Source organism: Falco cherrug, chromosome 3 (genome assembly GCF_023634085.1).
Source record: "Falco cherrug isolate bFalChe1 chromosome 3, bFalChe1.pri, whole genome shotgun sequence".
Classification (NCBI taxonomy): Eukaryota; Metazoa; Chordata; class Aves; order Falconiformes; family Falconidae; genus Falco; species Falco cherrug.
Window position 1 is genome coordinate 107,212,506 of NC_073699.1, and position 14,021 is coordinate 107,226,526.

Below are 14,021 nucleotides of genomic sequence, written 5' to 3' on the forward strand. Positions count from 1 at the left end.
ATTATATCATATCAATATCCAACGGCCATCCCTTGGGCATCCCCGTTTCTGCACTTGGGAAGGTCAGACATCACACTTCTCAGGAAGTACCGCTGCTGTGCTGGGAAAGGAACTGACCTGTAGCCTGAGAGCCAGACCATCACCCTGCAGAAACGAAACCTCAGCAACAAAGGAGGCTCAGGACTAAACTAAGAAGACCCGGTATCTATTTTGTGTCTTTATATCAGACATCCAGTTTGCAGACTTCAGATTCATTGAAGTTTGTTTTTTTTCCTTTCTTTAAGCACCAAAAAAAAAAAAAAAAAAGGCCCTTCAAAACAAGTTCTCATTAAAGTTTTCTTCTTCCTTTCAGCACCACAAATGAAAATACTGCCGTTCAAAAAAGGTTGCTAGTTCAGTATCTGACAGGGAGAAGGGGATAAAAAGAAAAGGAAAACCCAGTTACAAAAAAATTGCTGCCTGTTCTCTATGTCTTGTTTGTCAAATCTATGGTTATATGTGCCTATCTTAAGTTCCATCAGTAACACTCAGGACAAAGCAGGAATGTAACAGAAAAATAAATCAGCGCCTAATAGCTTTCAGAGAAACCAAGGGGAACACAATTATGTGGCATCTACATGCTAATCTACCAGACTTGAATCTCAAAGGAGTTCAAGTGCCCTACTCAAAATTCCTGCAGTGATAAGGGGTCTGCTGTGTTTGGCTGGGGTTTGGATAAAAGATTTTTATGATAATTATCTTTGTGTGGAACAATTTTGCATTTTCTTTCTTGTTAATTCAGAATCAAAATGGGGGTGCGAGGCAGCAGGAAGATAGCACTGCTGAAAGTAAAAAGTATTAAGAAGTCAAATGTTTAATGTTGGCCTACGATCATTTGAAAGCAATTATGTGGCAAAAGCACTAGACGTTACCGGGAAGATACAGATAAATGTTACATAATGACAAAGATGGAAAACAAGGAGCACTTTCTGCTTGTTCGAACAGAAGCCTATTAGAAACAAAAATGCAAAACAGTGGTGAGTTTCCTTTCTGATTTCTTCCTGACATCAAACCCCCCCCCCGTGCGTTACTCCTTCACTGTGAAAACCAGAAACTATTAATCTCTCTGTGCTGGTCTCAAGAAAATTATTAACTTTTTGGAGGAGAACACTGAAAAAATCATCCCAAAGCTGATATCTCAGTGAGACAGTAGCTACGGCACTGCCTGCCCATCTACTTCACCCACTGACCTTCACCAAAAGAGCTTTCAGCAGCACTAATCCTCAAACCACCCATTTTTTTTCAGAAATATTTCACACTATTTATGCATATCGTAAGTATGTGCACTCTGAAAGAGTTTCACTGCAAATCTGAAACTGAAATTTACAGGCACATACAGAAAATAAATGTATTGTAGGATGCCCAGGTGAGACAACTCAAGTTTCAGCAATTAATTATGTCAAACAGTATTTCCAACTAATAGCTTAAAACCAACTGGTAGATTAATAATATATTTCTAGAACTCAGTCACCAAATAATAATGAGAAGCCTGCAACAGCCTCTACATTCAATGAATGAACAGAAAAAGGCGCTGAGTAATATGCCCTAATAATCTTGAAAAAAATCATGTACCTTTTACATTGTTCTCTAACTTTCACTGTCACCAAATGCCAAGGAAACTAAGAGCCCTAGAAAACAGAGCAGAACTTTTCGAGTCCAGACTGATTTTCATTTAATTTAATTTAATTTCATTTCATTTCATTTCAGGATCGGGAAACCTACCAGGAGGTCAGGGTTCTGCAATGCTCTGCCACAGCAGGGTCCTGTGCTCATCTCAGGGCTTGCAAACAACCATTTTAAAATAAGAATCTGCATTTTTTGATTACTTTAGACATGCATGTGGTGTTGCTTTGTTTTTATAATAATTTTGGGAATGGTGTAGCCCATCTTTCCTAGTTTTCCCAAGAGATCACTTCTGTTGCGCAGTGCGCATTGACAGGCTCTGTCACTGGCAGGGAAAGAGCTGGGATACAAACATCAGTCAGCGTCTCAGATGAATGCTGAGAAAAGCATTCTAACAAAGGGGGGGGGGGGGAAATCCTGGCAGCACTCTGGGATTGCCAGACTATTTGAGGCCACGTGTCCTGCTAACCTGCTCTCCCACTGCTGACAAGAGCCAGCAACAGCTACTACAGGGAAGTGTGCAAGGACCCTGCGAAGAGCAGGTGAGCAGCGACCCGTCCGCAGGGAACGCTGCCTCCCAACTGCCTCTTCAGGGAATCAGCTCCGCCTGCGCTTCCTTCCCAAACCCCTGAATTAGATTTGTCATTTTACTGTAGGAATTCTGGCTATTCCTGCTTCTCAGTACCAAATGCTTCTCCTCCTTGTGAAACTAAAATTGAACCCAAAGCTTTCAACCATCTAACCAAATGACCAGCACAGTTCCACGCTGCTGTGTATCAAACCGGTGTTTTATAGCCATCTTTGTGCACCATGAAGAAGAAACAAGGACTCAAAGTCTTCTCTCTCTTCTCCCATCCTTCTCTACCTGTCCTATTGAATTTCACAGAGCGCCATTCTGGCATAGGAAGAGAATCCCAAAATCTCAGCTCGTCACTCCTCTAGCTTACTAGAAAACACTCGCTTAACCTGGAGAGCATACCAGTCCTTTAGACAGTCTGTGCAATTATTGAACTTCTGTAGTTAACAGCAGGATATTTAGAGGAAAATGGTTATGCTGATATGGAAGTGACTACGGGTTAGTGTTTCAGGCTGCTCCACACCACACACAGTACAGGGTTAAGGGAACTCCCCCAGCTGCGAGCCTGTTTGAGCCATGCAGCCAGTCCGGCAAAACACCGCGGAGGAAGGCAGGAGAGACATTGCAGTAACAAAAATGTGACCTTTCTTTTAAAAACAATCATTCCTTTGGCCTTCACTGCATCATTTCAGGGTTTCAGAGGTGTCTATATTCTAGCAATAACAATTCTAGCGATGGCTCCTCCACCCTCTGCCTGGCCACCCCTTTTCCGTGTCATCTAAAGCTCTAAAGACCAGTGCTTTGCAAGCCTTGGAATGTTTGGCCCATTTTTGTTGCACCCAAAGAAACACAGTGACCCTGAGGATTAAAAAGGCACCTCCAAGTACATTAAAACCCACAACATTCCTCAAAGAGAAGCAGCAAGTTAATCTGTTGCGTTGCCTTGAGGTTCACAAACGCTGCTTGCTATCGTTGACTAGGACAGCTACTCTCACCAGAGAAAGAGTGAAAATAAGCATAAAATATGAACAGATACAGAAGGGGCAGGTACCGGACCAGGTTTTTGTCCCAGTCCAGCACTCACTGAGGTTCTCAGCGTTCCTAGGTTTGCTGGTGAGAGGTGCAAAAAGGTCCTGTCTAGCAAAGCGAGGCCTTACCTTCCATGCTGGGCGCCATGTTCCCAAGTGAATAACCACCTTCCTTCAAATACACCAAGAGCTCTTCTCCTGGCTCAATTTCTTTAATAACTTTATAATAGATCTGGGAATCAGAAACAAAAATTGAGAGACATGTTAAATGTGCAAAGACTTGCATTTTACATTTTACCAATAACTCAAATTATTCCAGCTAATAGGGGAGGCTGTCACTTGATTTGTGTGATAATTGCTACTGAGAGCTCTTTTTTTCTGCCTTTATTTTACTCTATGTGTGTAAGTGTTTCATGTGGCTTGGACAATAAAATAGTATTTACAGTAACAGCCTCTCTCATTCAAATTACGCAAAATCTTCCCATTGTTTTCCCTACCTCCTATAAGCTTAGTATATTTGTTATAGCGAAGGGAAGATTAAAGGGATGGAATTGACACATTTGAGCCTCTGCTGCTCTAAGGTGAAACTGGCCTGATGATTAGAGAGCTGAATTAGCGTATCTTCACAGAATTATTTTGTAGATTACTCTCACCTGAAGCCTGAGGAGCTGACCCCTAAAGACAAGATGTGAATCGCTCCCGGTGAGCAGTTTATCCCACGCAGAGTGCCTGCCTAGCCACAGAACTTGGACCTTCTGTGGTTCTGTTCACCTACCATGGTTCTGTTCGCCTATCGCGCCCTCGCTGTCATGCTGGAGGACAAACCCCAGCACAGACAGAGCCCTCAGCCAAGGGCAGAGGCCGCCTACCCGCTGTACGCCCTGCTCACATTGCTGTCTGCGGTGTGCAGAACGTGGTCTAAAGGACACCTAGTACAGCTTTCCCGAACCAAAATGAATTCTCACACGCCAAGGATGCATTCCTTAGAAAACAGGGCAATGAGAAAGAAATCCCCTGCATCTGAGGTGCAACAAAGCCGAATGTCGCAAGGCAGCAACGTATCAGTGTGTTTCCATAGGTACCACGCACCCATCCTTACCGTTTTACCCCTGAACTGAATCGAACCCACGGCAGCATCTCCAGCAACAACTGGGGGGGCAAGCGGACCCCATCACCCCTGACACAACGGCAGATTGCGGGGGGGGAGAGCGTGCTGGTGGGGGCTCACTCGCATCGGCAGGCAGAGCAGGGCTGGTCCCCTGTAACCATTGAGGCGCTGGTGGTGGCACGCTGCTGGTGGGCACCCAGCGCGGTTACTGGGGCATTCGGGGCATGGGGAGCCAGTCGGTCCCTGCGGCTGGGAGGACGCTGGTGCAGACCACTGCAGGGAAGGCCAGAAACAGCAGCAGGAGACCAGCAGCAGGATGGGAGTTTGCATGACTGACAAAGAGGATCAGAACTATGTGAAATCCAAGAAACTTGTTGTCTTCTGTATGTTTTCCAAATTTTTAGAGTATGCTGGACCCTGTCTTCTTTAACAATAACACCGTAAGACTTCAACAGGTAACAGTTATTAACCGCCAGGTTTTGCTAGCTCTGCCTTTAACAGTGAGGCATGAAATTATTCTTTGGGACATCAACTACAATTCACCCAGCACGGGTCCCTGCACGAGCTGCCACCCTTCCGTCTGCAGGGCACAAAGACACAAACCTCTCCGACCCTGGGCTGCGTGAAGGGTCTCACCGGGACGTGTCCCCCCCCGAGCCCCCCTCCCTTCCACCGTGGAAGCGGGTGGCTGGAGCCCGGGGGGCAGCAGGTGCCTCCCCCTGCCCACGGTGCCGCGGGCACCTCGGGAAAACCCCGGTACTGCTGCCGGCGTTCCCTCCTGATGGAGCTGAGGAAAACCCTCACGGAGCGATCACCGCGGTACAACGGCACACGCAGGCCGGCAGGGCCCCGTCCGGGCGCTGCGGCGCGATCGCGCCGGCCCCGGGGGTGCGGGATTTCCCGGCGGCGGCTGCCCCCGCACCGGGGCTGCCACACACCTTCCCCGGCACCGACGCAGCGAGCTTGCCCCCGGCGCGACCCCCCCCTCCCACCGCCGCCTGTGGGGCAGCCGCGGGCCGGGCAGCGGGGGTTGCGCAGCCGGCGGCGGGCCGGGCGGCGGGCGCGGGGCCGTGGGCGCGGGGCCCGGCCCGCCCCAGCAGGGGGCAGACTCCACCCGCGGCCCGGCCTGGCAGCGCGGGGCCGCCCGGCAGCGCCGTGACCGGCCGCGGGGCCGGGCAGCGCGGGGCGCCTGACCTGCGGGCTCCGGGCGAGGCGCGGCCCGGCGGCGGGGCGGGGGGGGCACCCCGGGCTCTCCCCGTCGGGGCAGGCCGCCGGCAGCCGCCGCGCCGCACGGAGGAAGGGGAAGTCGGGGCCGTGGCGCCCGGGGCCCGGCCCGGGGGTTACCGGGGGGGGGGGGGTGGGTACCGCGGTGCCCCCGGCGGGGCGGGCCAGGCCCGGCACCCCCGCGTCAGCCCAGCCCGGCTGTCCCGCGGTTCCCCGGGCAAGGCGCTGGGCAGCCCGGTGCGCCCCGGCCCCGCAGGCCCCGCCGCGAGGGGCGCCCTGACCCCCGCCAGGCGGCCCGGCCCCCACCCGCCGCCAGTCTCCCACCGGGTTGTAACCGGTTTCCACGACCCCGCTGCAAAGTGCGAGTGGTATAAAATCCGCCTTCTTTCCCCTCACCATCTCTCTGATTTACGCTTCAGCAATCCCCTGCCCGCTCGCTCAGCGAGGAGAGCTTTCCCCAGGACTAAACCCCCCGTGGCAAACCTGCCTGAAAAACAAAAAGAAAAGACTTGGAATAAGCACAGCACTTGGGGCTCGACTCGGAGGAACAGGATCATCCTTGCGCCGCCGCTTGCAGCCAGCTGAGGCGAAAAAGAAGTCAAGACAGCTATTAACACACACTTCTCCTTCGGCTAGTAACCCAACCCAAACCAGCACTCATGTACAAACCACATCCTAAAAGGTGTGCCTAGCGCACAGACACATCCACAGATCTGACACTGCGAAAAGTCCGTCAGGATTCTACTAGGACAAAGGCAAACAGTGCCACGGCATCAGCATCCCGAGCTCCTCCACCTCTCCTGCTTGTGCTCAGAACAAAGTAGCTGTAGGTGAAAACACGCCTGTCACGGTCTTTCAAGACACATAGTACAAGCTTCATTAATGATCAGGGAAAAGCTGGATTCTGCTGGAGTCACATTAATTTCATCAAACATTTCATTATAATAATTAACTTCATCTTGCAATCATGCTACTGATGGTCTGAATTAATTAAAACCACTGCTGTGTTTCCTTTCCTTTCTTATTTGTTGTGCGCCGACCAAGATCGGATTTACTAATCCATCAGAACATTTACATTCATAAATCATTTATGTTCAGCATTTATATAAAAAACGCACACATTATCCTTTCTTATTTCTCACAACAAAAGAGGCACCTCTCCTAATTACCAGTCAGTTTTATTTAACACAAAATTGTTAACAATATAACTAGGGTTTGGGTAGTGCTCTCACAGACAGTTGAAAATACCATGCTGCTTAGTTTGTATCAAAATTATTTCAGGCACAGGGCACTAGAAAAAGATGAAAAATAAGAAAGAAAAAAACAAAACAAAACAAAAAAAACAACCCAGAGGAATCCTTTTCCAGTCTAGGCTTGATACACAGATCTGCTCTATAACTGCTTCTGTGGATGTAAACGCGATGTAATAGAAAGCTGGCTCTGGCTATAACATTTTGCAGCCTATAACCAAGCAATTTGGTACAATTACTGAAAGTATCGATAATGCAGAACCACAGCACACAATCGCATTCTGAGGCTGATCTCACCCCGAGCGGAGCACAAAGTAATCAAAGCTGTACATCTTTTCTCTGAGAAAAAGTGTTCTTGAGACAGACACAGCTCAGAAACAATGCAGTAATTGTTTAACTGTTTCCAGTATCAAGGCAATAGATGGAGATGAAACACGTCAAGTGAGAAAACCACGTCCGTATATTACCTCATTAGTTAGGCATCTTTCATAAAAAACAGCACTGTTTACCTGCTGTATGAGTTATGCCTACTATTTCTCTTAGCTTCACTGCGGCAACACGTTTGTGCTTTAGGAAAAAAACGGCATTAGAGAATGGAGAAAACAGCTGCAGTGTTTACCTAAAGATCGAAACACACACCCACTAATTGGATCAGTGTGCGGCAGTGGCCGAGGGACAATTCAAAACGAGCTAAAAAGCTGCTGCTTTACGTTCTTGTCTTGCAAATAGTTAACTATACTAGCAATCCGCTGGAGTAACAAGGCAAATATTCCTACCTACTGCTCGTCTAAGACAACTATCAAACCTGTGTGTGTCTGGCTGGCTCAAGGAGGAGCGAACACGTAAAAGTTTGGCCTCGTGCATTTCTGGCCAGAACGGGGCTGCACATTTTGCTTTTGTTCAGATGTCTTCCTCCTTTGGAATCGCCTTCCCTTTGTTTCAACTAAGCCACACTGCTTTTTATTTCCTCTTTTTAAGGCACTGTGTTACACAACTAGGAATCCTGAAGACAGTCACTGAATATGTATGTAAAATACATATAAAATACCTCTATTATACACACACCCAGAAGACTGGCTTATTAAACAGAGGGCCGATTTTTTCCATCACTGCAGCTCCTTCTTTTTTCCAATATATGTAACACAAAGAAAAGCAGTAGCTCTCATCCTGAAAGCAAGCTCATGGCTATTACCTTTATTACATGTATTCTGTTTAATATTACAGTCTCCTGAACGAGAACAGCTAAACTGCTGAAGTATTTGCCCCATGAAGGCAGTAGTAGCAACATGAAAAAATAAAACAGAAGTCATGTCTCATTTTCCAGATACATTTAGCAAATCATATAATTTTTCTACCATTCTTTTCTAGCCCTCTTTTAGGCACACAATTATTTCAGTCAATCAAGGATCTTCTATTCTTTTCAAATACCTGTCAAGTAAGAATAAACATAAAGAAAACTGGATAACATTATTTTACATTTGAAAATTGGTTTCACAATTGAAAAACAGTTAATGAAATGCCTCAACTAATCTCTTTCTAAATAGCAACATTTTAATCTTTAAATTGGGAAAAAAACCAACCACCCCAAAATACTCAGAGGTCCAGATTCTGCTGTCAATTTCTTCACTAAAAATAAAGGAAAATTCTCTGTACATCCCTGGGAATATTCCCAAGTTACAGGAGTGCAGAGCAGAACAGAATGTGGTGGTAGCACAGTGTGTGTCAAAAAACCATCTCCCCATGTAAAAATGTTTATTTTTTCCTGAAAAGGAAGTGGTTTTGATTAAAAGCTTATCCTGGCTCTTATCATCACAGTGCTGCTTAGTTATTTTGTGGATAATCTTTTATTGCAAAAGCTTTTCTTTATGTACGTAACAAACAACCCCCAAATCTTTGCACACCTACTGCACAAAGCCTTTCTCCCTGTTTTTTTGAGTGCCTGTTATGGAAAAAAATGTACCTGGCTAGCAAGTGAAATCAAATGAAGTTAAAACCAGCAGCATTAGGATATAGCACTAGGTAGAAATTAGCAATGCTTAGTCACTCTGAAAATTTATAACATGTTTCCGGCTTTAGGAGTCACTCTCGTAAGGGCCTGAGATGTCTCCTTTCTCGCTCGCAGGATGCGCGCAGCACCGGCACCCAGCAGAGTCTCCCCTTGCACGGACTGCGCGGGGTGTTGTGCGCACGAAAGAAAGTTTGAACTCAACACAAATTCGGTTTTCTAAATATATCCTGCAGGGAAAAGGAGTGGATTCGTTTTAAAAGCATGCAACGGCCCTGGCCAGAAGCACACACTCCCGTGAGGAATCCAGCTCAGTGCCCTTGACTTCAGTGAAGCAATCACACGAGCAGAACTGCTCACCCTCGGAGGTATCTGCAGGAAGACGACCTGTAACACCCCCCCACACCCCCTTTTTTATGAGTATGGACCTCACACTGACATCAGCTAAAGAAAAAACAAGGAAGTGTAAAAACATTTTGTACCCTTCAACTGTCTAACTACAGTATCTTTGAAAATGCATGCCACTTTTGCTTTGGTATTCAGCAGGCCAGGGTTTCTTAGGACCAGGACGAAGAACCTGATTTTGCATGCTAGTAATTTTATTTTGAGTGTCTAAAGAGTTCAAATACAAGGGGTTTATGTCCAAGAGGCACCTTGGCTACCTGTGAATTATGAATTCACTGAGTTTGATGAAAGCACGTGTCAGCTTGCAGACATATACATTTATGGACTGTTGGACATTTTTCTATTTATATTTGCATCTTACGCTCTTAGTTTTCATGCCAACCAAAGACACTCACAGCCACCTTTACCCTTTGAAGCTTCATAATCTGGAACAACGATCCGTTTCAGTAAAACAAGTAACCACCAACTAACACCAGAATCTTTCCAGGAGACAAAGTAGTGAGGCTTGGTTCTGTGTAGCAGTGGTGTGAGAGAAAACTTGGAACGAACAGGAAATTCCAGAACAAACATGGTTAAATTGTCTCCTCTATAAATAATAATACAAGTCCACAAAGATTTTAATGTGCTGCTGACTGCTCTAAGTACTGTGCCATTGAAATGAGTCCATAGGCTGTCTTAATCAATATCTGAGGAAACAGTATATCCTTACTCTGACTTTACTCCTCCCCCCCCAAAGCACCCAGTGCCTCTAGTTATCAATCACCATCATCTGCTGCTTTTTACACTGGATTTTTTCATTCCAGCCAGCTGGCCTGACCTAAGACTTCTCAATCTTTCCGGAAAGAAGGCTGAGGGGAAGAAAGCATTTTCCTTTGCTACTGTTTCATTGTGTTCTGCAGCTTCTTATTTTCTTCCTCCTGAAGAAGCACTTGCTTGCTACCTACCCCCTTTTATGTGACTTGTAGTAAATTTATTTACTACAGAGTTGTAGGAGAGTGGTCATAACAGAGAAAAAATAAAGAAAAGAAGATGAGTGGGTATGATAAACAGCTGTTCTTTCCAATCAGATTGCTGCATGCACTAAAAATATGCACAACCAAAAATCTCCAGATGAGGGACAAGAACAGAAGGACATGCAGTGACCGGGCTTAGAATAAAACGTGATACAGCCTTCAGGTTTTTGGCAGATTTTGTATATATGTCTAGTCCTTAGTCTAAGCATTTGTGAGAACCTGGGAAAAGCCAGCAGTGTACAAGTTAACATTTTAAAAAGAAGAGATGTGTATTCATATAAAAAACCCCTGTATTAATTCAGTTTTGTTCCCCAGTCTAAGATCTTTTTTATGAAACCCAACCTCTAAATATTTGGTTTTCTCTTCTTTTAATATTTGTGCTTTTCTACTGCTGCTGGTAAACATTCTCGGTAGCAGCTGCGAGGATGAGCACTCAAAGTCACCTGCAGAGACCACTGAGCAAAACTGCTGTTAAGAAGTGAACACACGCGGCTGGCTAAAGCTGTATTTCATGCACAGTGCTGCAGTGCTGGGAAGTATTAGCACAGGCAGTTGCACTGGTCCTGCTGAATCTTCTGGAAAGTCTAAAAAGGTATCCCTCAGGCTAGCAGTTTGTGCTCAGGCAAGCTGCAGGATGCACAGCAAGGAAGCCGGGTCAGTCGCAGGCTCCTGCAAACCCGTATTTTCTGTGCAGAATGAAGGATGGTGAAAGACCTAAGTAACAGGTGAGGGAAAATGCAACGGCCCCGAAGGTATTTATCCTGTCGGTCTGTGAAACTGAGACACAGGAGCAGCCCTGTGTGTGCCACAGAAGGCACTGAGCAGCTCACGGTGTAAGACAAGGAGCTGATGATAAATGTTGGCTCTTGCTCAGACGGCTCCTTGTTGTAAGAGCACTTGTGAGTAGTGGTGAGTGGGCACTGCAGCAATCAGCAGCTCATTTTAACTAAGCAGGCTGAAATTTAGAGCTTTGTGCCTCAATCTCTTCTGGATTGCTTGAATCATGAACATTTGCGGTATTTCTGTAATTTTTTTTTGGCATCCAAAATTAAGTTATTTAAAAGCATTTTAAAACAGGAACTAAGTTCACAAAGTGAGCTGATATTTTGGTGCGCCCTGAGCTATTCTCATTTTATGTGAGCTGGCTTCAGATTCACTCTAGCTTCCCTGTCAGATACAGGTTTTAAAATGTTTCTGTTAGAAGTGTATTTTCCCATCCTCAGCTCATTTTTTGTGTGCATCCAAACATGCCTTCTGTTTGCGGACTGGTAATAACATTAAGAGTGCATTTCTCATTTAAGTTAGGTCTGAAACAGTAACTTGTACTTGGATTGCACTCCGAGGTTTGTGAAACTCCCAGCTTGGCTTGCTCATCTTGAATCCATTTTTGGGTTTAATCTTCAAAGAACTTTATAAACGTTAGCTAACATTATCAAAATCCTATTAATTCTGTGTAATATCCCTCGCCCGCACCCCCACCTAGAGGCTGCTCTACCAGCATTTCTGTAAATATGCCTGTTAGGCTTTTACTTTTCCTCCTCCACAGACTCCCAAACCCTCACTCCCCTCTTAGATCAGAGAACAGCTGACTTTAGAGCTTGGAATCACACTCCCTACCCACCACTGTCAACCGGTAACATGAACTTCCTATGGTTTTGATGGCAACGAAATACCAACACTGGTTTCCATTTGTCTCATTGTGTTTTGTTAACACAACTTACACTTCACACCAGGTGTTAACATTTCAAATTATCTTCCCCACCACAAAAGGAGTCAGGGACTGGAAGATCACATGAGTCCAGGGGTTTTAGATCATTTCAGGGATGCTGCAGCAGAGCTGCTGAACAGATGACCCCGCTGGTTGCTTCCATTCAGTGCTGCCACTCTACACTACCCTCTGCCAACCCACCCCAGCAGCTGTGGAAGCAGCGAGGTGGGCACAGCAACCTTGGAGCTGCCGAAGTCGTTACCTGGTCGTTAACGTGACACACGGCTAGATTCTGCCCGTCACAGGAACAGGCCACGCGGATGTACTTCAGCCAGTTCCCAGCTCCACTCTGGCCAGCATCAATACAGAACTTGTCATTTCCCAGGTCATCAGCAATCTGTAGAACAGGAGAAGAAGAAATACATGGGTCATCTGCTGTAAAATGATAGCTACAGGAAGAAGAAAGAAAGGAGAATTACTTGCAATGCAGGATTCCAAAGAAGAAACAGAGAGGAGAAAGCTGGCTGGCATATATAATTAAAAAAAGAGACATACGGAAGACTAAAAGCAGCTCTTAGTCATAATCTGATGTTCCTGGTTAGCAGAACCTCCAAGGACATGTATCAGAGTCATCCATGATTACAATGATAACATGATATCAGTTGTCCATGATAATAGGCTCAGGAATACAATTATTAGGAGACAAACACTTCTAGTATCCACACCACTTCAGTAATCAAAGCAGATAACTCCTCCAAACCGTATTCATTTTAATGACAAGGCCCTTAAACTGCTCCATCTTCACACTGTTTCATCCTTCCACACAGGATCAGGTTTTATTATAAATAATGACATTCTGTTTTTTAGTAAACTTTCAAAACAGGTCACTTACCCCAGTGCTGTGAAATTATATTTTAGAAAATGCTGTAACAAGTGACGCTTTCATTTATCTAAGTACACCACTAGAAGTTCACTGACAGCAGAGGATCTGTGTGGTTGAAGGTGAGATAAAATTTGGCCAGTGAGCAAAAGAGGGATCTTTCCAAATAAAAACCCTCAAATGCTTAAAAGTCCAAGTGTGAAAAACAAGGGTTAAATAAAGGGTCCTGGTCTAAGGAAAATCGCTGTTTTACCAGGAAGAGACTTAGCACTTTTTCTTTCTTAAGACAGTAAAGTAAGTTCGATGACATTGAAACAGAAAACATGTTCGGCATTCCATTCGACATTTGTGATGACCCATTCTGCAACTCACTGAAAAAAGCACATTTTAAAAACAACACAGGACACCACCAAAATGAGGAAAAGCCCTTTGAGTCCTAAGTACGGCGAGGGTGTATTCTGCTCATAAGTGGGCCTCCTTATTACAGAAACTCTTTTTTCCCCTAGACTTAGATTTCCCTCTACCCTTACCAGACCCTGTGTCATTGCAAATTACTTCAGTCATCAAAAGCTCTTAACATGCTTTTACTAGCAATTAATTCTCTCAAAATCTCATGGGATACGATAATACTTTCCCATCCACTTCACGACCGAGAAAAAAAGAAAAGATAGGAACAAAGGAAAGGAGAAACGAAAATGCAGCGATGACAGCAACAGATCAAGTGTAAGGTCAGGCTGCGAAATCTTGGAGCGCTGCTGTCGGCTGGGACCCTGGCTGCGCAGCTCGGGACCCCCGTGGAGAATCAGGACCGTGCCAGTCTTGGCTGTGTGCCCCCAGCACCAGCCCAGCGCCACCCAGCCAGGCAGCCCCAGCGGCACCAGGCAAGCTCACACTCCCTGCACCGCTCCCAGCAGACGTACCTTGGTCTCCCACCTCCGGCACTAACCCTTTTTTTTCTCAAGCTACGTGTATTACAACGGAGGAAGGGAAAATCACGGTGTCAGGATTTGGCTTCTTCCTTCCTAACCAAACGATGGCACTGAAGCTGCATGGAAATACCGCATTTTCTCCCAGAATATGTGTGTTTGGGACAGGACTGGTGAGAAACAACACTCCCTGTGTTCAGTGTCATTAATCCCCTGCTTGGGAATACTCTCCCGG

The 14,021-nt window shown here is 45.8% G+C and overlaps 1 protein-coding gene across 1 annotated transcript in view; it reads right to left on the reverse strand.

Moving 5' to 3' along the window:
* PRDM16 (PR/SET domain 16) overlaps window positions 1-14,021 on the reverse strand; it is a 346,351-nt gene that overhangs the window by 42,303 nt on the left and 290,027 nt on the right. Inside the window, exons 4-5 of the mRNA XM_055705566.1 lie at window positions 12,243-12,377; window positions 3,397-3,499 (exon numbers count right to left, since the gene is read on the reverse strand). Coding sequence (XP_055561541.1) covers window positions 3,397-3,499; window positions 12,243-12,377 — 238 coding nt within the window. The remainder of the gene's footprint in view (window positions 1-3,396; window positions 3,500-12,242; window positions 12,378-14,021) is intronic.